The following is a 23,066-nucleotide window of genomic DNA, read 5'->3' as shown; positions in this document are numbered from 1 at the left end:
TCACCAGTGAAATCCTATAAGGTTGGCATGTCTTCTCTTATTCTTCTTAAATATATGGACACACAGTTTGCATATATTTTAGTCCTTGAAATCATCATATGTCACTGTTCCATATTTATGGATTTGATTCCGAGAGATCCTTTGTTCAATGTATGAGAAAAAAGTAGGACTGTTTGTTCTTGAACTTATATGAGCTAAAACAATTAATCATGTCAATAAGCTGGAAGACAGGACCATGTGGTAATTGATATGTCATTGTCCTTCACTGATGCTCAACCCAAATGGCTCTTCACCACAAATCGAGGAGATTTTTTGGCTTGCCCTTCTCTTATATAAGCACATTTTGAGAAGTAGCCACAACCACTACACCTCTCCCAAAAAACTAGAGAACTAGTCAAAGATTTTCCTTTCCTTTCAGAATTTTTAGTAATTGTTCTCTTCATCATTTGCTCATCTTAATTAAAAGATCATGGCTATCCATGTTCCTCGTATAATCAAGAAGTCTTCAACTTCTTTGGATGTTCCCAAGCGCCATTTTGTTGTTTATGTCGGGGAGCAGCAGAAAAGAGATTTGTGATACCGATATCATACTTGAGCCAGCCTTCATTTCAAGACTTGCTAAGTCTAGCAGAGGAAGAATTTGGCTTCAATCATCCAATGGGTGGTATCACAATTCCCTGCCGAGAGGACATCTTCATTGACTTCACTTCTCAATTTAGGATTTAAGTATATATTTGAGATCAATTTTCCTTTCTAGATCTCACAACTTTGTATACGATAGTAGGAGATTCATTTTGTCCAGTTCGTTAAATAGAAGTTATATGAAGCTTACCACCACAAAGATTGGTGCTTTTTGACTCACAAAGACTAATTCAAAAAACACAGATTCAACATTATATCAATGTGCAAACTCTAACCCATTGTTTTAGTTCATTTGCAAAGTATTCTGTGAAATTGTATTTGAAATAAGACTTCAATGTTCAGGCACTTGTGTAATACCAGACATTTTCGAATTAATGTAGTTTGCTTCCTGCGAATTAATAACATTGAGATTATCTTATTTAAATAGTGCATCGCATGCTGCGTTCTAATGTCACTAATATAGAGGAGATATCAAATTATGTGTGATCAAACAGATAAAATTACTAATCTAACTTGAAAGGAAAAATATTAGAGACAACTAACATTGTATTGAATTCGATAATATTACAAAATGTGGTTTATATTTTGACCCCTCAATAAGTAATTACACTTGAAAACTCGCTGCTCATCTCACACTTATTCCTTTTAAAACCCAATTTTCTAGTTTCAACATCCCGTTGCATGTTAACAGCAGCAACATCATCACTTGGTTTCTTCCTTTTCTTCATATTTACTTCTTCAACAGCTCGTGGAAACTCTTCTACCCGCGTCCTACATGACTCTGAAGAAGTAGTGCTATTAGACTGTAAGATTCTGTTTACTGTGGCTCTTAGAGTCAAATTAGGCAAGAGAGCATCAATAAGTATATTTCTAGCCCCACATACGCAAACAGAGTTAGACATAATATGATTCCTTATGCATTTGTCGCAGAAACTACTAAAACAACATTTGCTTGCTATAACTGCATCTTTCATTAATCCTTTACACAATGAGCAGTGAAGCTCTGGTGGTATATCTGTATAGGAACGCTTAGAAGACGATGAAGAACATGACAATCCTTCAACTTCCTTAGTAAAAGCTGCCATCAAAACAGCAACACTTGCACTTACTTTCTTGATGTCATAATTGGGGTCACCATTTGTAGGGCAATGCTGAATGAAATGCCCAGGCACCTTGCATCGATGACAGACATACCCCGGTGGTGGGTTTTTCCATTCCATTCCACCTTGTCCAACACTAAAGCCAGCTGATCTTGTGTTATTATACTCAAGTGATGTGTTTCCTATTGAATTCTTGATTATACTACTAGTACTAGTGGGCACTGGATTACCTAATTGACTTGGCACTACTACTTTTGGAATTGCATAGACATCATCGCCAAAATCATCATAATCAATATCTTGAGAATATTTGGAGTCTTTTTTAACTGAATGAACCTCCTCCTCCTGTTTACACAACACTTGCTTGGGGTCCTCTTTAATTAGTATGGGGAAGCAAGGTAATCCAGGAAGGCGATGAATCAAAACACTTGTATTTCTAGGAATCAAAGTGGCATGATCAACATAATCTTCGTTAGTTTGTGCGTTGGTGAGAAGAAGGTCAAAATCTTTACCCCAACCATAACGCTTGGATTCAAATATTTTTGATTTCAAATTCCCAACAGAAATAAAGTGATCAAGAATTGGAATTGAATCATAGTCCTTAGCGCTTTTATACTTGAAATACACTACTGCCATAACTGAAATATTTTTGCTAGAAAATTAAAAATAAACAAAAGAAGAGAAACAAAGTTAAGAATTTGGTTGCACAGAAACAGAGTTTGGAATATATAGACATTTTTTTTAACTTCCGAAACCAACTCGGAATCTAAAAGGAAAAAAAGTTTCCTAAAACTGTAATCCCATTCCCATACGAATTCAGGTTTCCTTATTTTACACTAACCAAAAATAATTTGATTTTATAAATTTATAATTTTAATATTTAAATTATTCTAGTAATATATGTTGAGCCGCCAGATCAAAATTATTTATTGTGGTAGAACCGTATAAGTCCTTTTTTAGAATAATTTTATCCTTTGAATATTTGAATTTGTAAAAAACATATTATATTCAATTATTTATAATTCTAATTATTAAAATTTGGAAACCTGATTGGGTTATTAATTTTTCGGGTATGGGATGTATTTTTGTTACTGCATTCTTGTTTGACCGTAATTATTTTGTGATTTTGTGCCCGAGATAATAATACAAACTGAGTATACATTAATTATATATTTATTATACACGAATTATACAGAAATATGAGTGTGAAAGATTATAATGCCTATGACGGGTATAGATAAAAATGTATATAATATGTATATATATATTGTATGAAAAGTGTATCTACGTTGCATTTAATGCATATACATTATTTATAACACATTCAGTGCTCATATATACTGTGTATATAAATTGTATAATGCATACATACAGTGCATATACAACTTATAACATGTATATAATTATAAAGTGATTGAAATATAATATCCACATACCAAGCATAATTTTTCTGTCACGAACAATTCTCATTTTCTTTCTTTTGTATTTTTTTTTTTACCCCTCCCTCCAGGAGTGCCCACTTTTGTTCTTTGGTTGAAAGTGAGAGATGTTTATTATCCGAGCAGCTTCCTCTCGTCATATCTTTTTTTAAAAAAAGTTGTAGATAGAGTTTGGGGGTGCTAGGCTGGAGGTGGGTAAGTCTACTTTTTGTTAATTTAATTTTTAGAGTGTGTATAAGGTGTTTTTGAATCACAAAATTAATTTATAGATGATCGAAGATAAAAATTGTTAATTCTTTAAAATAATATGAACCTCACATGCTTGTTGAGTTGATATATTTTCAATTCTTTAATTTTGCTTGAAAATCAAATGGAACTCAAAGCAAGCAAAACACAAAAGACATCAGCTACATATCAAATATTTTGGCCTAGAAGCCAATTGTGTACTTGTACCATAAATCATTATTATTTTTAATATTAAATAACTACGTAATGTTGTAGTAGTCAAATTTTAAATAAAACCCAATCATCATTAGTAAGGTTAATCTAATAAAATTTATTTTTAATTAAAATTTTCTGAAGAGGTATGTTACATTAACATAGATCAAGTAATATAAAATAAGAAAATATTTTTATATATACATCGAACACAAAAAATAAAAATAAAGACTCCACTTATTTCCTAAAAAATATTTTCGGGAAAAACATTTTCTATCATGCCAAACACACATACGTAAGCTCATTTTCCATATTTTGAAATGGAAGATCTGCCTATTTAAATTTATACTAATATAATATATTGTAGTAATTTTAATATGGATATAAAAAAAATAAAAATAAGTGGCTGCCTCGAAATTGACAAAATAGCCTGCGTCGAAATTTTCAAAAAAATTAAAGGCGCCGTGGAAATAGGGCGCTTTGTGCAATTTTTGAAATAAACCCTAGAGTGCTCTTCGCCGCTCAATCTTCTTATCTCATCTTCAATCTTTTCTCCATTTACCGAAAAGCAAAACCCACCACAAAAATCCTTAAGCCAAACGCCATACACAATGGCCAAAAAGAAGATGACCCCGCAAGATAATCAACCCCAAAACCCCACTGAAGTGGTTAAGGAAAATCAGGTGAAAGAAAACAATCATTCCATTGCCATGGAAGAAGCTTCTGAGAAACTTGAGAATCTCAAGAACCTCAACAATATGCTACTCAAGGAGACTATTGAGAAACGGCAACAGGTGGATTCACTAGTGCAGGCAAAAGGGTCTCTGGAATCGGAACTCAAAAGGTCTAACTCGGAGAAAAGCGAGTTGCAGACCGAGTTGACTCAGTTGAGTGAACAGGTTATTCAGCTGGAGATTGAGAAGAAATTGGTGTCTGTGTTTGTTGCTGTGCAGGTTGGTTACCATGCTGAGGTGATTGAGAATGAGAGGAATGGGTTTCGTGAACAGAATGACGTGGTGGAGAAGAAGCTGAAGAGTGTAGAGATAGAAATGCGTGATGTTTTGAGAGAGAAGGGTGAGATTGAGAAGCTGTTGACTGGAAAGGAGAGTGAGATTGAAAGCCTTAGGAAGAAATTGAATGCTGTTGCTGATGAGGTTGCCCAAGAGAGGAATGTTTCGGAGGGGATTCGTAAGGAGAAGGATGAAATGAAAATGAAACTTGACACCCAAATAGAGGAAGCAGATAGATTGAGAGTGAGATTGGTTGAAACTGAGAAGCGAGAGAAGGAGATTGAAGGAGAAGTTGGGAAATTAAGGGTTGAATACAATGCTCTCACGGAGAAAATCAAGGACAGAGAAAACACGATCCAATCCATGGTGAGAGAGAAGGAATTGGTTGCAAATAGCCTGTTGAGTTCGAATAAAGTGATTGAAGAACTAAGGGGGCAGATTGATGGGATTGTTAGGGAAAAAGAAGGGATTGAAGTGGAGAGAAATGCAGAAGTGAAAAAGAATGGTGAGTTGCAAAACACAGTCGCTGGTCTTAACGATATGGTGCTGAGTTTGCAAAAGGAGGAGGCTAAATTGCGTGAAAATTTGGCTGGGTTAGAGAAGAAGTGTTTGGAAGGCTTAAGAAAGGAAGAGGAGATGGAGAAGAGGATAAATGAACTTGTGACGGGAAACAATGAGAAAGAGATCAGAGTTGAGAACTTGATTGAAGAAAAGGCCTTTGTTGAGAAGGAACTAGACAAGGCATTGAAGCAATTAGATGTAGAGAAGAAGAAGATTGAGCAAACGGTTACAGAGAAGAATGAGATGGAAGAGGCTAAAGTTGGAAGGGAGACTGAAATTGTTGAACTGCAGAAACAATTAGCTGAATTCAAGAATTCTATTTCTGAATTAGAGGTGTCTTGCAATGGTCAAAAAGAGAAGGTGAAGAATTTGGAATCTGAAGTTGGTAAGTATAAGGCTGCCTTCGAGCGAGTTACCCTTGAGAAGGATGAGATGCAAAAGCATTTTGTCCACGAGGAACAGAATGGTATAAACATGAAGAAACAGATTGAAGAAATGGAGAATCACATTCAAAAAATTGTGAAGGAGGTTGAGCAAACCAAGGCTGATTACCTCAATGTTGTTAGAGAAAAGAAAGAGTTGGAAACTCAATGTCAAGTGTTGAACAAGGAAATTGCTTTTGCGCAAACCTCACTTGGCGAAGCACAGAAGAAAATTAGTGATATGCAGTGCAAGGTTGAGTTGGCAAATAGCAATTCTGAGGAAATCTTGAATGCTTTGAGGACTGCTGCAGATTCAATCCGCTCGGATGGTGAAGGAGAAAGTGGCAGTGTGGTTGGTGAAAAACAAATGAATGGGGAAGATGTCAAGCCTTATGAAGCAGAGTTGGAGGCCATCACAAATGCAATCAAGAGTAAAGAGAACAAAGTTGAGGAGATGCAGAGGCAGGTTGAGTTTTTGCAGTTTTCAGTAGCTCAAGCACAAAAAAAGAAGAATTTCTGGACCATGTTATCTTCAGCAACAACACTTTTTGCTGCAATTTCTCTTGCCTATGTTGCTCGTGGCCATTGAGTAAGGGAGTCCTTAGTATTACCCAAACTGGTAATGACAAGTCCGAAGAAATGACTTGAGTTTTGTTCCCATAGTTTACCTTTAAGAAGGCACATGATGCTGCTGGTATCATGGCCTAGGCTTGACAATCTGACTGTTGTTAGCTTGTTTCAACATCATATGTAACCATCTATGACCCTTTTTTTCATCATTCCGTATGAAATAATATCAAGTCCCTTTAGTTTCCAGAAAAGATACTAGAAATTCTCTATGTTTTCAATAACAGCAACAAACAACAAGTATGCCTCAGTTGAAAGATTGTTATCCATGTCAACATCACTTTTCTGCTGCAGTTCTCAAAGAGATGAATGAATTTAAATTTTTCTAATTCAAAAGATATTGAAGTATTGACCTTTTTTCACTTTATGGTTCCATTCAGTTAGCATTGGTATTTTTCCTACTTATGATTCCATATGCTCAAGTCCTGCGGTTTTCTAGTTTTCTCCTTACGAAGGTTGAGAGATCATTGCTTTCCCAACTCCCAAACCACTAGTTAACAATGTGCTCGAATGAAATTCAGATTTTTATTTCACAGCTGGATATATATAGTTAATCCAACTAATAAAAGGAGAAGACTTTTTATCAACCATCCTTCATCTGGAGTAGCTAATGTACTATATCATTGTTAAACCCACCAGAAGACCAAGTTTCAGTAATTCACAACCAACCAGTAATTGGGAATTTTGTCAGGATATGAGATCCCATTTCATATGTCTCGTGATTTTTCTCAGGTTCCTATTCTGATATTTGTTGTGATCAGGTTCGCATTTCTAGAGAGCTATTTTAAAGTCATTCTGCACTTACTTCTTGGAAATATTAGGCTTTAAGGTTAGTTATCTTTAGAATAAATGTACGTTAGTCTGACCCGTCAGTTTACAAGGCCTTGCATCTCACTTCTATAATGCTGGCTAGAATATGATTTCACATAAAGATTAACTAAACAATTTCAGCGAAGTTCTTAATATTCTTAATGCTTCAATTCCTAGCTTCTCTTATGCTTTTAAAATAAGAATCAACAGGTTCCTGCCTCTTACAACAAGTTTTGAGTTATATATAAATTTGCTACTGTCTCTCGGCACTTCTAAACGGACATTCACCTATGAAATTTTGTCTAGCTTCTATTTTTCGTTAATGATGGTTGTGTACTCCTCATTTGCCGGATGTGCTTTTCCCTATATGCAGTCATAAAAGTCATAATACTTCATATGCAACCAAAAATGGTCTTAAATTACAAGTACATATAGAAGGCAAAGTCATATGATGCTTCATGTGCTACTGTCTTTCATACAGATATTAATCAAATGCCTTTACCAGCTATTATTAGGATGTTTCTGAGTACAATAATCAGGTACTGTTTATGAAACCAAATGCTTCTCAATCATCAAATAAATAGTGCTAAGGTCCACCCATGCTCAGCAGGGACACAACACAAGTAGTCACTGGTTAGTTTTTTCTTCTTTAACCAGAAACATTGCAGGACCTATGACCTTTGAACAACAACTAGTATGTCTTTGTTGTGAAAATCAGTGGGGCCTTTTGCTACTAACTCAATGTATAAATCGTATGTATGGCAATGAGTTGGAAGGCAAAACCATGTGATACTTCAGGTGCTATTGTCTTTAGCTGGTTCCCACAGACCTATCCAGTGCACATCAGTTGGATTCTACATCTTGTCGTTCGCCAATATATAAACACATACAGAGAAGGATTTACCATAACAACTCTCAGCATAACTTGGAACCATATACAGCTTTTCTCTGCTTTCAAGGTCCATACTAATTCTTCCCTTCTTTTCTATCTAGATTGAACGTAACAACCATGGCTATCCGTATGCCTCGTATAATCAAGAAGTCTTCTACAGTCGGAGATGTTCCCAAGGGCCATTTTGTTGTGTATATTGGGGAGAAGCAGAAGAAGAGATTTGTAATCCCTATATCATTTTTGAGCCAACCTTTATTTCAAGACTTGCTTAGTCAAGCTGAGGAAGAATTTGGCTTTGATCATCCAATGGGCGGTGTCACAATTCCCTGCAGTGAGGATTTTTTTGTTGATCTCACATCTCGCTTGAGGAAATGACAAGGAAATTAGTCCCTTTTTTTCATACACAATTTTGTAAAGCTGTAAAGCAGGATCACAGTGTACAGTTCAATAGTTAGAAGAAACACTAGTTAGACTAATGAGTTTAGCACCATAAAGAATGGATGTCTCTACTGTCTCTTGACTAGGGACACATTTTTCTACTTCAGAAGAAATTGAAGTAATATACCTCTTTACTTCTATGGTTGTAATTCATTGCAATACAAAAGTTTTGGTCACTCTCATAGTATGCTAATCAAATAAGCTGGAATCTGGTCTTCTAAAGTGGGCATAACCCATTCAATTGGTGACATTATGGTCAATAGTCTCTACCATATTAGCAACATGATAATTAATCCTTGCGGTTTCAAATTGAACTTAACATGTACTAGAGCTGCTGGATTGTGGAAACACTCAGTGCAATAGAAAATGGATGCAAATTAATTAACTCTTAATAAGATATAATATCTACACTTCCCTTGATATTAACTCAAATTTCTGTCAATAATAAGGTTATGACTGACTCATAATTCAACGGATATTCGTAGAACATAGACACATACATGTTGGCCATTAAACATTTATATCAGTTGGTACTACCATTGTTCAAAACATCTCTGAGCAAAAGGTCAAGACCTGAAAATTACCCAATGTTAACAATTTTGATTTCTGTCTAGTAATTTGAAGCAGTGGGGCCTGCTGTTCTTCAGGCACAATGGCCTAAAATCATAAATACTTGACAATGAGTTGGACAACAAAACCATGTGATACTTCATCTGCTATTGTCAATCAACAGTGCAAAAAATGCCTCTGCACCAGTGAAATTTTAAGTGTGATTGGCATAAATGGACACAGGGTTTGCATCTGGGGGTATGCTATAGTCATAGTGAATATGGATTTGATTCTGAGAGTTCCTTTGTTCCATGTATGAGAAAAAGGTAGTACCTAATATTCTTGAACTTATATGAGCTTAAGTAATTAATCTTGTCAATTAGTTGGAAGACAGAACCATGTGGTAATTGATATGTCATTGTCTTAACAGATGCCTTGCTCAAATGGCTCTTCTCATGAGATTTTATGACTTGCCAAAGGCTTATATAAACATGTTTTGAGAAGTAGTCAGCACCACAACTCTCTGCAATACTAGATAACTACTCAAAGCTTTTCCTGTGCTTTTTCAGTAATTCTTCTCTTCATCATTTGCTTAAAAGATCATGGCTATCCGTATGCCTCGTATAATCAAGAAGTCTTCTACAACTAGAGATGTTCCAAAAGGCCACTTTGCTGTTTATGTAGGGGAAAAGCAGAAAAAGAGATTTGTAATTCCCATTTCATTCTTGAGCCAACCTTTATTTCAAGACTTGCTTAGTCAAGCTGAGGAAGAATTTGGCTTCAATCATCCAATGGGCGGGGTCACAATTCCCTGTAGCGAGGATGTGTTCATTGATCTTACTTCTCACTTGAATAGGATCTGAGGTTTTTCAAGATTTACAGTTTGTACATTAGAGAATTAGGAAATACACATTATTTGTACCATGTTACTGAAAATTAGATAGAGGGAGCAACTGTGAACTGCAACAGTAGATCCCAATTTTGAATGTAATTTTCAGTAGCTTAGCTAATGTCTAAAAGATATACAACACAATTTTTAACAAATGAAATTTGTTCAGATTCATTCTTTAGCCAATTTAGTTTTCAGTATTCTTGTTGAAAATTTTTGTGAACATAACAATTTTGTGTCTTACGTGTATTATGTCAGGTAGGACGTGTATATTTACTTGTTCAATTTTATATAAGTTTAAATGTGTACACCCAAAATTGGAGGGCATAAATGTTAGCTTAAACCAAGTTAAAAGGTATATTTATATATTTTGTGTTATTTAAACTTATCATATATTATTATAAGTGGGAAGCTCCCAAGTTAAAAGTTGAATTACAAAAATACCCTTCAACTAAAAAAAAAGATTTTTTAATAAATGTTGTAATATAATTCTATACTTATTAATCTTTAATTGTTTTGTATAATAAAATAATAAATAGAAAAATAAAAAGAATCAAAGAGACAACGATCAGATCATATTTTTTGATACTTAAAAACTTTTGGTTTTTTTTTGTTAGGATTAAAAAACCCTTTCCTTTCTTCATTTACATTTTTTTTTTAAAAAATAGACCGATAACTCTCTAAATTATCTAACCTTTCCTCTTACCCAATACCAAAAACTGTCTAAATTATCTAATCTTTCCTCTTCCCCAATTTATTACTCAATTAAATCTTAAGTTAATACTCTATATAATTATATATATTGAATGAAGATGAAAGCACTTCCTGGATATACCATTTCATATTCCTTTTTTGTGCACTTAATATAATTTATATAAATGCAATTATCATATAAGGTAATAGGGCTGCTTATATTATGATATATTTTTTCCCCTCATTTTATTTTCATTGTTTTAATTATTTTTTTTTTGTTTCATGTTTGATGTAGTGTATTTCTTTGCTTATAACAGGACATTTAGGTGAATACTTTTTCTTTCATATTATTCTCATTTGTAAATCATAAGGTACGTGCGTTTATAATTCATCCCTGATTTTTTAATAATATAGATGCTTTCTTAGTTTGATTTTTTTTTTTTACTGTTTATGGGGTTTCATAATTGGAGTGGTTGTTCCTTCAAAGAAATATTAGTAAAAGACATTCCAAATATCGTGAAAAAGACATATTTAGAGTTGATTTATATTGTAAGCACATTTGAATTTTCCATATGATTGTTGCAGTCTTCCTTTCTCATTTTCCAATTTTCGATTTCACTCTTAAAAATATAACAATGATTTATTTCCTAATGTAATCACCATTCCTTTGCCTTCTCTTTTCATATAGAAGTGATAGTCAATTCATGATTTTATAAAATGAACTACAAATAGTTAATTTAATTTGTAGTTTTAGTGATAAAGTTTGGTTATTTTTTAGAATGTGCAATTTAGTTTCACCATTATAAATTAATTACATACGCTTCAAATTCATTGTAATACAATGTAAATTACCTTGGTTATTATTAATTATTTCTATTTTCCATCTTCCTATGTATTAACTTTTCTAATAATCTATTTATCTCCCTTTGCCTCAAAACATTGTTATCAGACATGTATGTTAACGATATTATTTTGTTTCTTTTGTTTTCTACTCTTTACCAAGCTAACATATAATAACTTTGAATTAGGCAAGGGGTACACGTACCTATAATAATTATGATTTATATACATCGATTAGATATTTGAGCAATTATTATTTTTATCACTAATAATAACTATTTTTTTTTTAGGTGTACACCAAAAAATTGATAATAATCCACTAGCTATCATAAGAAAGGTATGTGTTGATCGAATTTATGTGCAATTTTTACAAAACACAATTCACATCCGACAACAACTTCTTATTACATATGCAAATCTTCAATTTTTGTGCAACTTATCACACACAAATTATAATGTTTTCAAAGTTCTTATACTAATTAAGAATGAGATACATGGGCAACATACATGTTTAAGTAAATATATATCGTCATAACAACTCCACATAATTTAGCATGGGACACACGTGCAACGCATGTGCCCAGGACTAGTATTTATATAAGAGTAAATTAAAAAGTTTAAAGTTAAATAAAATGGAGGTAATTGTAATTAACTCAAATTTCAATTGCTATGTACTCTAACTTATTATTTTGAATTTTATGAAATTTTTAAAAAGGAAATAGGATTCTAAACGTGTTTTTTTTTGTCTGTGAAAATAAAATAATGTCAACACTCTAAAACCTTTTATTTTTGTGGAAGAGGAAAAATCCTAATAATTTGTAACTCTACAAAGTCAAGTTTGAATAGTCAAATTGAGCTCCTTCTCTCTAGACTCTCTTTCTATATTTATCTCTCTTTGTAAATTAACTCCGTCGGCGACGCCGGCAAGTCTACCGTAAGATTTCTTCAGGAGCTATTCGTCTGAAGGATGGGAGCCGACATCGCAGAAAACGAGTTGAAGAAATTGGAATACCTCTCGCTAATTTCTAAGGTATGTTCTGAGTTGGAGGCACATTTAGGGTTTGGTGATAAGGTTCTAGCTGAATTTATAACTGAGCTTGGTAGAAATTGCTTAACAGTAGATGAATTTGATGACAAATTGAAAGAAAGTGGTGCTGAAATGCCCGATTATTTCGTAAAAACATTGCTCACTATAATCCATGCTATTTTGCCTCCTAGTGCCAAGTCCAAGTTGGAGAAGGAGTTGAACAAGGATGGCAATGATTCCGAGTTTTCAGCTCTGAAAATCAGAGATAATAGGGATAGGGTTAAGGAATTGGAGAAGGAGATTGAGTTGGAGGCTAATAGTAAGAGGAGAGATGGGGAGGGAGAAGAACGGGATAGGAGGCGAGAGAGGGATAGAGATTATAGAAGTGAAAGGGGTAGAGACAGGGATAGGGATAGGGGTAGGGATCGAGGTAGAGATGATGGTAGAGCTGAACGTAGGGCTTCAGAAAGGCGCAGAGACAGGGATGGAGATGGAGATGTATATGCAAAGGGTAGGAGAGATGATTATGAGCAAGACGGGGATGATGATCGGAGGGATAGGAGAAAATCGAGGCATCATGTGGATGAGCCAGAGTTGTATGCAGTATATAAGGGGAGGGTATCAAGGGTGATGGATTCTGGTTGTTTTGTTCAGCTGAATGAATTTAGAGGGAAAGAAGGCTTGGTGCATGTTTCACAACTTGCTACTAGAAGGGTTAGTAATGCCAAAGATTTAGTAAAACGGGACCAGGAAGTTTTTGTGAAGGTTATCTCTATTAGTGGGCAGAAGCTGAGTTTGTCAATGAGAGATGTTGATCAGAATACAGGAAAGGATCTGCTTCCATTGAAGAAGAGCTCCGGCGATGGTGGATTGACAACAAATCCTTCAGGTATGAATAATGAGGGATCTAAGACCAGGATTGGCCTGTCAGGAATCAGGATTACGGAGCAAGAGGATGTAGTTCCATCACGTAGACCTGTGAAGAGGATGAGTTCACCTGAAAGGTGGGAAGCGAAACAACTTATTGCTGCAGGTGTCCTGGGGGTCCAGGAACATCCCATGTTTGATGAAGAAGGGGATGGAATGCTATATCAGGAAGAAGGTGGTGTTGATGAAGAGCTTGAGGTTGAATTGAATGAAGATGAACCCCCTTTCTTGCAAGGGCAGAGTCGTTATTCAGTTGATATGTCTCCTGTCAAAATTTTTAAAAATCCTGAAGGATCATTGAGTCGTGCTGCTGCACTACAATCAGCTTTGATAAAGGAGAGAAGGGAAGTAAGGGAGCAGCAACAGAGAACGATGCTTGATTCTATCCCAAAGGATCTCAACAGACCATGGGAAGACCCAATGCCAGAGACAGGTGAGAGGCATTTGGCACAGGAGCTGAGGGGTGTTGGTTTGTCTGCCTATGACATGCCAGAATGGAAGAAAGATGCTTATGGTAAAGCCGTGACCTTTGGCCAGAGGTCTAAGCTATCCCTCCAGGAGCAGAGGCAGAGTCTTCCTTTACAAATTGAAGAAAGAACTGGTTCAGGCTGTCCATGATAACCAGGTCCTGGTCGTCATTGGTGAGACAGGTTCTGGCAAGACAACACAGGTGACACAGTATCTAGCCGAGGCAGGGTATACAACGAGGGGAAAAATTGGCTGTACTCAACCTCGTCGAGTGGCTGCGACATCAGTCGCTAAGAGAGTTGCTGAGGAGTTTGGTTGTCGATTAGGTGAAGAGGTTGGTTATGCTATTCGTTTTGAAGATTGTACTGGGCCAGAAACTGTTATCAAATATATGACTGATGGTATGCTTTGGAGGGAGATCCTGATTGATGATAATTTGTCCCAGTATTCAGTCATAATGCTTGATGAAGCACATGAAAGAACGATTAACACTGATGTTCTCTTTGGTTTGCTTAAGCAGCTTATGAAGAGAAGACCTGACCTTCGTCTAATTGTCACGTCTGCAACTTTGGATGCAGAGAAATTTTCTGGTTATTTCTTTGACTGCAACATCTTTACAATCCCAGGAAGAACTTTTCCAGTTGAGATACTCTACACAAAGCAGCCAGAAAGTGATTACCTTGATGCGTCTTTAATTACTGTCATGCAGATCCACTTGACAGAACCTGAAGGTGATATCCTCCTCTTCTTGACTGGTCAAGAGGAGATTGATTATGCTTGCCAGTGTCTCTATGAGAGGATGAAAGGACTAGGTAAAAATGTTCCTGAACTGATCATACTACCTGTCTATAGTGCCTTGCCCAGTGAAATGCAGTCCAGAATTTTTGATCCTGCCCCTCCTGGGAAAAGAAAAGTTGTTGTTGCTACAAATATTGCTGAAGCTTCTTTGACAATTGACGGTATATATTATGTTATTGATCCTGGATTTGCAAAGCAAAATGTCTACAATCCAAAACAGGGTCTTGATTCACTTGTTATTACCCCAATTTCACAAGCATCAGCAAAGCAACGAGCAGGGCGTGCTGGACGAACTGGACCTGGGAAGTGCTACCGTCTGTATACTGAGAGTGCATTCCACAGTGAAATGTCTCCTACTGCAGTTCCAGAAATCCAGAGGATAAATCTTGGGAACACCGTTATTATGATGAAAGCAATGGGTATTAATGATCTTTTGTCATTTGATTTCATGGACCCACCTACCCCTCAGGCTCTCATATCTGCCATGGAGCAACTTTACACTCTTGGAGCACTGGATGAAGAGGGGCTTCTGACGAAACTGGGAAGAAAAATGGCAGAATTTCCATTAGATCCTCCTTTGTCCAAGATGCTTCTTGCTAGTGTGGACTTCGGCTGTAGTGATGAGATCTTGACCATCATTGCTATGATTCAAACTGGAAACGTCTTTTACCGACCAAGGGAAAAACAAGCTCAGGCCGATCAGAAGAAGGCGAAATTTTTTCAGCCTGAGGGTGATCATCTTACCTTGCTTGCTGTTTATGAGGCTTGGAAAGCGAAAAACTTTTCCGGTCCATGGTGTTTTGAAAATTTTGTCCAGTCACGATCACTTAGGAGGGCACAGGATGTCAGAAAACAGTTGCTCTCCATCATGGACAAGTATAAATTGGATGTTGTGAGTGCCGGAAAGAACTTCGCAAAGATCCAGAAGGCTATTGGAGCAGGTTTCTTTTTTCATGCTGCTAGAAAGGATCCTCAAGAGGGTTATAGAACTTTAGTTGAGAACCAGCCAGTTTACATTCATCCTAGCAGTGCTCTTTTCCAAAGACAGCCGGACTGGGTTATTTATCACGAGCTTGTTATGACAACAAAGGAGTACATGCGCGAGGTGACCGTGGTAGATCCTAAATGGCTTGTTGAGTTGGCACCAAGATTCTTCAAGACGGCTGACCCAACAAAATTAACGAAGCGCAAGAGACAGGAACGTATTGAACCTCTTTATGATAGATATAACGAGCCAAACTCATGGCGATTGAGTAAACGCCGAGCGTGATATCCTTTTTTTTTGTTTTTTATGTTCTGTGTTGGTTTAATGAAATACCCACTGTTTGTTTATGTAAAAGTGACATATATATGGTCAATCTAAAACATAACTTTTGACACTAGGAGCACTTTTTTCATATAAGCCTTTTCCCCACTTGACCTATTACAGTTTTCACTGAAGTGGACTCAAATCTGTTGTATGCTTTTTGCTAGGGAAATAATCTCTGGTATTGAACTTCAATTTGTTTTCATTTTCGAAGTATGAATGGTTAAGCTTGACTACTTAAGTGCCTTCTGTGTAGAATCAAGTTTAAAGTGGCCCAAACTGGTGACATTTTCAGGTCACTCAAAGGATGAGTAGAATTAATATTTTTTATATGGAACTGTACTGCTGTTAGCATGCTATGGTTACTCTAGCTCAAATGTACAAGAGCTGCAGCTTTTGGGAAATAAAAAGTCTGACCGACTGTAATATAGTAAAACTAAATGTTGTGATATACTAATATATATGTTACATAGATCCTTCCACCGTTTTGATTTACCTAAAGTTAATGAAAAGCTTCATGTTCCCATACCAGATAGGTACACACCTGTATTGAAACATTCCTGCAAACAAGTCCTTGTAAGTTCTAACATAATATAAATGCTACATGTTCGGCCTCTGAAGGTGAAACAACTCTTTGTTTCCTAAAAAATCCCAAATCACGAATAAAAAATGTGCACAAATGCATTTCTGATTGGTAGGTTGTGATTTCCATCTATTTCAAGGAAATGTATACCGGAAAACCATTTAAATGACAAGAAATGTCTGGGAGTATATGTAGACATGAATAGTCACAGCTAGGCTACATTTCTTCTTTAGCATTTAGATTGTGAAGCATGCTATGTTCCAACTAAAGATAAAAAGTAGGGCCTTATGTGTTGATCTGATATGTTCTGAAGATATCAATACTTTGACAATTTGGTGGAAGACAAAACCATGTTACTTCAGATGCTATTGTCTTCTGTGGGTGCCCATGAAATAACTCTTCACTATCAGCTGGATTTTCTTAGTTTCCATTTCGCCTATATAAACACATCCAAAGAGGTGTCTACCACCACAGCTCTCAACAAAACTTGAACGTATTCTAAGCTTTTTCTGATTTTGAGGTTTTACTAAAAAAATCATGGCTATTCGCATGCCTCGTATAATCAAGAAATCTGTTACATCTGGAGATGTTCCCAAAGGCCATTTTGTTGTATATGTTGGGGAGAATCAAAAGAAGAGGTATGTGATCCCGATATCTTTCTTGAGCCAACCTTTATTTCAAGACTTGCTCGGTCAAGCTGAGGACGAATTTGGCTTTGATCATCCAATGGGTGGTCTCACAATTCCCTGCAGAGAGGACATCTTCATCGACCTCACTTCTCAATTAAGGAACTGAAAAAGAAAACTTTCTTAACAGTTTGTAGAGTAGTAAAGAAGGATACACAAATCTGTATAGAGAATACAATTTTTGATGTTAGACTAGCTAGGTAGGTTTAGTGAAACTTTAGCTCCACAAAGACTGATTGTTAGTCCATGTCAAACGACAAACGACTTGCTTTTTTATACTTCAAAGAAATTGAAGTATTGAATGAATGATGGTTCTATTCAGTTAGTATTGAATTTTTTCTCCTTGTGATTCTCTAATTCCTCTCATCGAATATCTGCGCCAAAGTTTCATGTGTAGTCAGAATCAAGTTTAAAGTGGCCCAAACTGGTCACATTTTTGGGTTAGACAAAGGATGAGTAGAATTGAAATTTTATCTGGAATTATGCTGATGTGAGCCACTATGATTACTCTAGCTCAAATGTACTAAAGCTGAAGCTTTTGGGAAGTAAGAAGTCAACTGAGTGTCATATAGGGAAACTAAATGATGTGATAACATTTATGGTACATAGATCCTTCATCCGTATTGATTGTACCTATGAACAGGCGTCACATAGGATAGCTATTGGTACTTAAATGAAGATTGTTCAAAATACTCTTGATATTAACAAAGAACTGCATGTTGCCATACTGGTTTAATTGCACACACTTGTATTGGAACGCTCCTGCGAACAAGTCTTTGTAACTAAATTTAAAAGCTACATGTTCAGCCTCTAATTAAAAATCTGCACGAATGCATTTCTGATGGTCTTCATCTGGAGTACTTCCTTAATGTGAAAGCTTTTGTGTCCTATGACCTAACTGAAGAATCACATCTAGCTTGAACGTAGGTCTTCATTGTTCTTATTTGACCGAAATTTCAGAATTTTCTGTCAGAATATAAGATAATAATACTCCCTCCGTCCCTTTTTAGTTGTCCACTTTAGAAATGACACACAGATTAAGGCAACAATGATTAGCACAGTGAAGTTACAATTTTACCCTTATGACAACTTTTCACTTCAAAATTACAACCACTTATTTGAATTAAAGTGAAATAAATTGGAGGGAAACAACATACACTTTTACAATTTTCAAGAAGTGTAAATAAGGGTATAATAGAAAAAAAATTGTTGTCCTTTCTTGATTTGTCAAAATGGACAACTAAATAGGGACAACTAAAAAAGGAAATATGGACAAGTAAATAGGGACGGAGGGAGGGAGTATTATTTTCATATGCAGGACACATGGTTCCTTTGGTACATGTTATTATGTTTAGAGTTTATCAAATTCTCATATCTACATAGCTACTTACAGAATCATTTTTCACTTAAGGAGCTCCTGGCTGGCTGCAACACAAGTTAACAGTATCCACAAGCCAAGCTGTCATCATTGACTTGTCTGGTATTTCTGAAACCTCCACTAATTTTTTTTTAACCCAAGTTGTAAGATTGGATTAAATTCAGGATCAGGTTAAGAAGCATCTGGACATCCCACTTCCATTGTTCTGTTGGTATGTAGTGGTGGATAATCCATATATTTTTTAGAATAAATAATTCTTGGAACGCAACGTTAAAGGTAGGGCCTGTTGTCTTGAGTTGATGTGACCTAAGTCACCAATACTTTGGCAATGAGTTGAAAGGCAAAACCATGTTACTTCAGGTGCTATTGTCTTCCATGGTACCCACAGAATAGTGATTAACAGGACTCTCTTAGTTGCCATTGTCCTATATAAACACTTTCGAGAAGGTGTCTACCACTACAACACTCAGCAAAACTTGAAAGTATTCAAAGCTTTCTCTGCTTTTGAGGTCTTCAGTATTTTTTTCTTTCTTTTCTCATCTATTCTAAAACTAAATATAATGGCTATTCGTATGGCTCGTATAATCAAGAAATTTGGAGATGTTCCCAAGGGATATCTTGCTGTGTATGTTGGGGAGGAGCAGAAGAAGAGATTTGCAATCCCCATATCATTCTTGAGCCAACCTTTATTTCAAGACTTACTCAGTCAAGCTGAGGAAGAATTTGGTTTTGATCATCCAATGGGCGGTCTCACCATACCCTGCAGAGAGGACATCTTCATTGACCTTACTTCTCGTTTGAGAAACTGATGAAGAAACTTTCTTTCACATTTTTGTAGAGCAGCAAAGCAGGATTTTCAGTCTGTACACTTAGTATTTAGAGAAAATAGTAGTTGATGTAAGAATGAGAGTTGTTACTAAAGTCTGACTAGGTAGATTAGTGAACTTATCTCTGTAAAGGCTGATTGTTATTCATGTCATGTCAAAGAGATGAATAACACTTCATTTTTTTCTACTTCAAAGATATCGAAGTATTGAATCTTTATCACTTTATTGTTCCATTCAGTTTGCGTTGATACTTTTTCTCCTTACGATTCCATATGCTCACGTCCTGTGGTTTGGTAACGTTTACGGACCAGAATCAAGTAACTTGACCACAACCAGGCACTCTGTTGTGTTAGTCAAATAACAAATACACCTGGAATTATACATAGAAATTAGAAACTAAGCTACAGTTAGAAAAATAACAGATAATAAACGCAACCATTGCTCTACAGCTTCCTATTAAAATGGGAAGTTAGGAACTTAGGATCTCGAAAGAGCTTTGCTTACAAAAGAATGAGTCTCTTTATTCAAGTTACTCATCCTTCATATGGAGTAGTTAATGTACTTAATAAATGTTTTAACCCACCAAACTAGAGGAAGTTCAGCTAGCGTTTGAGTATAACAACCTTCAGCAGATGCACATCTGAGCTCCTTTTTTTCTTTTTCTTTTTCTTTGTTCTTATTTAACCAAAAGTTGAGAATTTCCTGTCAGGGTATAAGATGTTGTTTCACATGTCTCATATCTAGCGAACTGAGTTATTCTAACATCATTTTTCACTTAAGGACTTGCTGGCAGGCAGCTATACATAATACAAGCTAACTTTGCTGTGTTCACATGCCAAGCTGTCAGCATTGTTTGATATGCTTGGAATCATAACGCTTCAGAATTTGCTATGTTCAGATATATTGAGCATTTTATTGTGAGTGATAGGGCCTGTTGTCCTTGAACTAAGGCCTAATGTTAATTTGGTGTTTTAAGTATTGACAAAGGTAGGCCTCTCCCATGTTACCTTTTGTTTGTGATAATAAGAGAGGACATTTTTGTGTTTTCAGAGTTTGTTTTTATCCTAGTGATTCAGGAAAATATAAGCTCTAGGTTCGGAATCTTATTTAAAAATTCCAAAATGAGGATGCCTTGCTCAAGTTGACAGCAATGGTAGGGACTGTTGTTCTTGAACTAACAGTGTCTTAATTTAATTCACTTGGAAGGCAAAAGCATGTGATACTTCAGTGACATTGTCTTCTGCTGGTTCCCACAAATTTATTTTCAACACATATCAGGATTCTATGAGTTGCCATTGCCTATTTAAACACATTCAAAGAGGTGTCTACCACCACAACTCTCAGCAAAACTTGATAGTATTCAAAGCTTTCTTTGCTCTTGAGGTCTTTGATACATATTCTTTCTTTGTTTTCTCATCTATATTAAAACTAAAAGATCATGGCTATCCGTATGCCTCGAATAATCAAGAAGTCTTCAGATATTCCCAAGGGTCACTTTGCTGTGTATGTTGGAGAGAAACAGAAGAAGAGATTTGTGATTCCGATATCATTCTTGAGTGAACCTTTGTTTCAAGATTTGCTTAATCAAGCTGAGGAAGAATTCGGCTTTGATCATCCAATGGGTGGTGTCACAATTCCCTGCACCGAGGATTTGTTCATTAATCTTACATCTCGCTTGAGGAAGTGAGATGAAAACCAATCCCCATTCTTTTGCTTACACAATTTTGTAACTATGTTAAGCAGGATTTTCAGAGTGTACAGTTCAGGAGTTAGAAGAAACAGTAACTTGACGTTAGAATTAGGGGAGTCTAACTAGGTAGACTAATGAATTTAGCTCCATAAAAGAATGGAGATGTAATACCCTTTGTCTCTTGATTAAGTTGACACTTTTCTACTTCAAAACGAAATTGAAGCAATGATAGTTTTTTACTTCTATGGTTCCATTCAATTCCTTATATTGATTGATTAACTCATTGCAATATAAAAATTCTGTGTACAATGAGCTTGTTGATCGGTTTTCTTTGTTCTTATCTGATCCAAGATCTTAAGCATTTCCATTCCTGATTAAAATGTGTAAGTTAATTTACTTATAATAAGATATGGCATCTGTACTTTTCTTGAATATTGAACACAGATATCTGGCAATAACAAGATTATGACATATAATAATGGAAATTTGGAAATTGTAGCCTTCTGTATCCTCTGTTATTTGGAAACATGTACTCTGCTGAGATAATTCGAGTAATTATTATCTTAGTTGATCCTGCAAAATGCCTTAGCATGAGGGACCAAACAACTTTGTCAGATATTGCTGTAAATTCATTTCTAATTGTAGAGTTGTTGAATTACAAGACAATTACACATGGTTATAATTTGATCAAAGATCATGTGTTAGACAATTACCTTTTATCTATTCGATTTCTAAAGATCCTCTGTTCTCTATCTAGTCTGTGGCCTGCTGTTCTTCAGGCACAATGGCCTAAAATCATATATACTTGACAATGAGTTGAGTAGCAAAACCATGTGATACTTCATGTGCTATTGTCAATCAACAGTACAACAAATGCCTCTCCACCAGTCAAAATCTTACATATGATTGATTTGTTTTCTCTTATAAATGGACACGTGACAGTTTGCATCTGGGGTATGTTACAGTCCTAGTGGATAGTGTTCCAGACACAAATCATCATAAGACACCACCATGTTTATGGATTTGATTCTGAGAGATCCTTTGTTCCATGTATGAGAAAAAAGGTAGGACCTATTGTTGTTGAACTTATATGAGCTAAAGTAATTAATCTTGTCAATTAGTTGGAAGACAGAACCATGTGGTTATTGAGATGTCATTCTCTTCACCACAAATAATGAGATTTTATGACTTGCCATTTGCTTATATAAACTTGTTTTGAGAAGTTGTCACCACCACAACTCTCCACAAAACAAAGAATACTACTTAAAGCTTTTCTGTTCTTTCAGTATCTTAAAGTATTCTTTCTCTTCATACTTTGCTCATCTTAAATTAAAGATCATGGCTATTCGTGCACCTCGTATAATCAAGAAGTCCTCGACATCCCTAGAAGTTCCCAAGGGACATTTTGCTGTTTATGTTGGGGAGAAGCAGAAGAAGAGATTTGTGATACCACTATCATACTTGAGCCAACCTTCATTTCAAGACTTGCTAAGTCAAGCAGAGGAAGAATTTGGCTTCGATCATCCAATGGGTGGTGTCACAATTCCCTGTCCAGAAGACATTTTTATTGCCATCACTTCTCAGCTTAGGATTTAAGAACATAGTTAAGATCATTTTTTCTTTTTATGGGTCTAACAATTTTGTATACAAATTAAAGCTGGAGATCCATATTGTACAGTTGATTAGTTACAAGTTAAATGAGACTTAGCACCACAAAGATTGGTGCTTTTTGACTAATTCAGAGAATACAAATACCTCATTATCTCTCACTAAAATTGTGTTTCCTGGTTTATGTTTAAACAGTTTTACTTCAATTAGTTATCAATTGGCCTGCAATATGCACTAGACTATCTAATATAGCTCCGAGCATATATTAACAACAACATACCTAGTGTAGTCCCATAATGTGGAGTCTCGAGAAGTAGAGTGTAAGCATATCTTACCTCGACCTCGGAGGTGGAGCTCCAAGTATCTACAACTTTATTTATCTCTTGATATTAACAATATCATATTAGATTGGGTTATC

The 23,066-nt window shown here is 35.7% G+C and overlaps 7 protein-coding genes and 1 long non-coding RNA gene across 8 annotated transcripts; all 8 read left to right on the top strand.

The window, feature by feature from the left end:
• Positions 1-2: 2 nt before the first annotated feature.
• On the top strand, positions 3-22,777 carry LOC125868740 (uncharacterized). Its single transcript, XR_007446745.1, has 2 exons — positions 3-816; positions 22,743-22,777. It is a non-coding gene; the product is annotated as an uncharacterized LOC125868740 (long non-coding RNA).
• Positions 4,118-6,437, top strand: LOC125868483 (intracellular protein transport protein USO1-like). Its single transcript, XM_049549118.1, has one exon. The coding sequence runs from the start codon at positions 4,231-4,233 to the stop codon at positions 6,199-6,201; it is 1,971 nt and encodes a 656-aa protein (XP_049405075.1). The 5' UTR covers positions 4,118-4,230; the 3' UTR covers positions 6,202-6,437.
• On the top strand, positions 7,980-8,528 carry LOC125868659 (auxin-induced protein 15A-like). The gene has a single exon (XM_049549260.1). It carries the CDS (start codon positions 8,059-8,061, stop codon positions 8,314-8,316), a length of 258 nt encoding a protein of 85 aa, XP_049405217.1. The 5' UTR covers positions 7,980-8,058; the 3' UTR covers positions 8,317-8,528.
• On the top strand, positions 9,447-9,980 carry LOC125868647 (auxin-induced protein 15A-like). The gene has a single exon (XM_049549253.1). It carries the CDS (start codon positions 9,531-9,533, stop codon positions 9,789-9,791), a length of 261 nt encoding a protein of 86 aa, XP_049405210.1. The 5' UTR covers positions 9,447-9,530; the 3' UTR covers positions 9,792-9,980.
• LOC125868476 (probable pre-mRNA-splicing factor ATP-dependent RNA helicase DEAH5) lies at positions 12,176-16,079 on the top strand. The gene is given in 2 exon segments (XM_049549112.1): positions 12,176-13,882; positions 13,884-16,079. Coding segments are annotated over 2 exon segments (3,522 nt in total). The 5' UTR covers positions 12,176-12,317; the 3' UTR covers positions 15,841-16,079.
• On the top strand, positions 18,810-19,570 carry LOC125868693 (auxin-responsive protein SAUR21-like). The gene has a single exon (XM_049549286.1). The coding sequence runs from the start codon at positions 19,084-19,086 to the stop codon at positions 19,330-19,332; it is 249 nt and encodes an 82-aa protein (XP_049405243.1). The 5' UTR covers positions 18,810-19,083; the 3' UTR covers positions 19,333-19,570.
• On the top strand, positions 20,469-21,211 carry LOC125868708 (auxin-induced protein 15A-like). Its single transcript, XM_049549298.1, has one exon. It carries the CDS (start codon positions 20,789-20,791, stop codon positions 21,035-21,037), a length of 249 nt encoding a protein of 82 aa, XP_049405255.1. The 5' UTR covers positions 20,469-20,788; the 3' UTR covers positions 21,038-21,211.
• Positions 22,063-22,777, top strand: LOC125868665 (auxin-responsive protein SAUR21-like). Its single transcript, XM_049549265.1, has one exon. It carries the CDS (start codon positions 22,379-22,381, stop codon positions 22,634-22,636), a length of 258 nt encoding a protein of 85 aa, XP_049405222.1. The 5' UTR covers positions 22,063-22,378; the 3' UTR covers positions 22,637-22,777.
• Positions 22,778-23,066: the final 289 nt, after the last annotated feature.

The sequence above is a fragment of the Solanum stenotomum genome, chromosome 1 (genome assembly GCF_019186545.1).
Source record: "Solanum stenotomum isolate F172 chromosome 1, ASM1918654v1, whole genome shotgun sequence".
Lineage (NCBI taxonomy): Eukaryota > Viridiplantae > Streptophyta > Magnoliopsida > Solanales > Solanaceae > Solanum > Solanum stenotomum.
This window is presented reverse-complemented; position numbering and strand designations above follow the sequence as displayed.

Excerpts from the sequence above, each read along its gene's own strand:
- LOC125868483 (XM_049549118.1), top strand. The coding sequence starts at position 4,231 with ATGGCCAAAAAGAAGATGACCCCGCAAGATAATCAACCCCAAAACCCC.
- LOC125868659 (XM_049549260.1), top strand. The coding sequence starts at position 8,059 with ATGGCTATCCGTATGCCTCGTATAATCAAGAAGTCTTCTACAGTCGGA.
- LOC125868647 (XM_049549253.1), top strand. The coding sequence starts at position 9,531 with ATGGCTATCCGTATGCCTCGTATAATCAAGAAGTCTTCTACAACTAGA.
- LOC125868693 (XM_049549286.1), top strand. The coding sequence starts at position 19,084 with ATGGCTATTCGTATGGCTCGTATAATCAAGAAATTTGGAGATGTTCCC.
- LOC125868708 (XM_049549298.1), top strand. The coding sequence starts at position 20,789 with ATGGCTATCCGTATGCCTCGAATAATCAAGAAGTCTTCAGATATTCCC.
- LOC125868665 (XM_049549265.1), top strand. The coding sequence starts at position 22,379 with ATGGCTATTCGTGCACCTCGTATAATCAAGAAGTCCTCGACATCCCTA.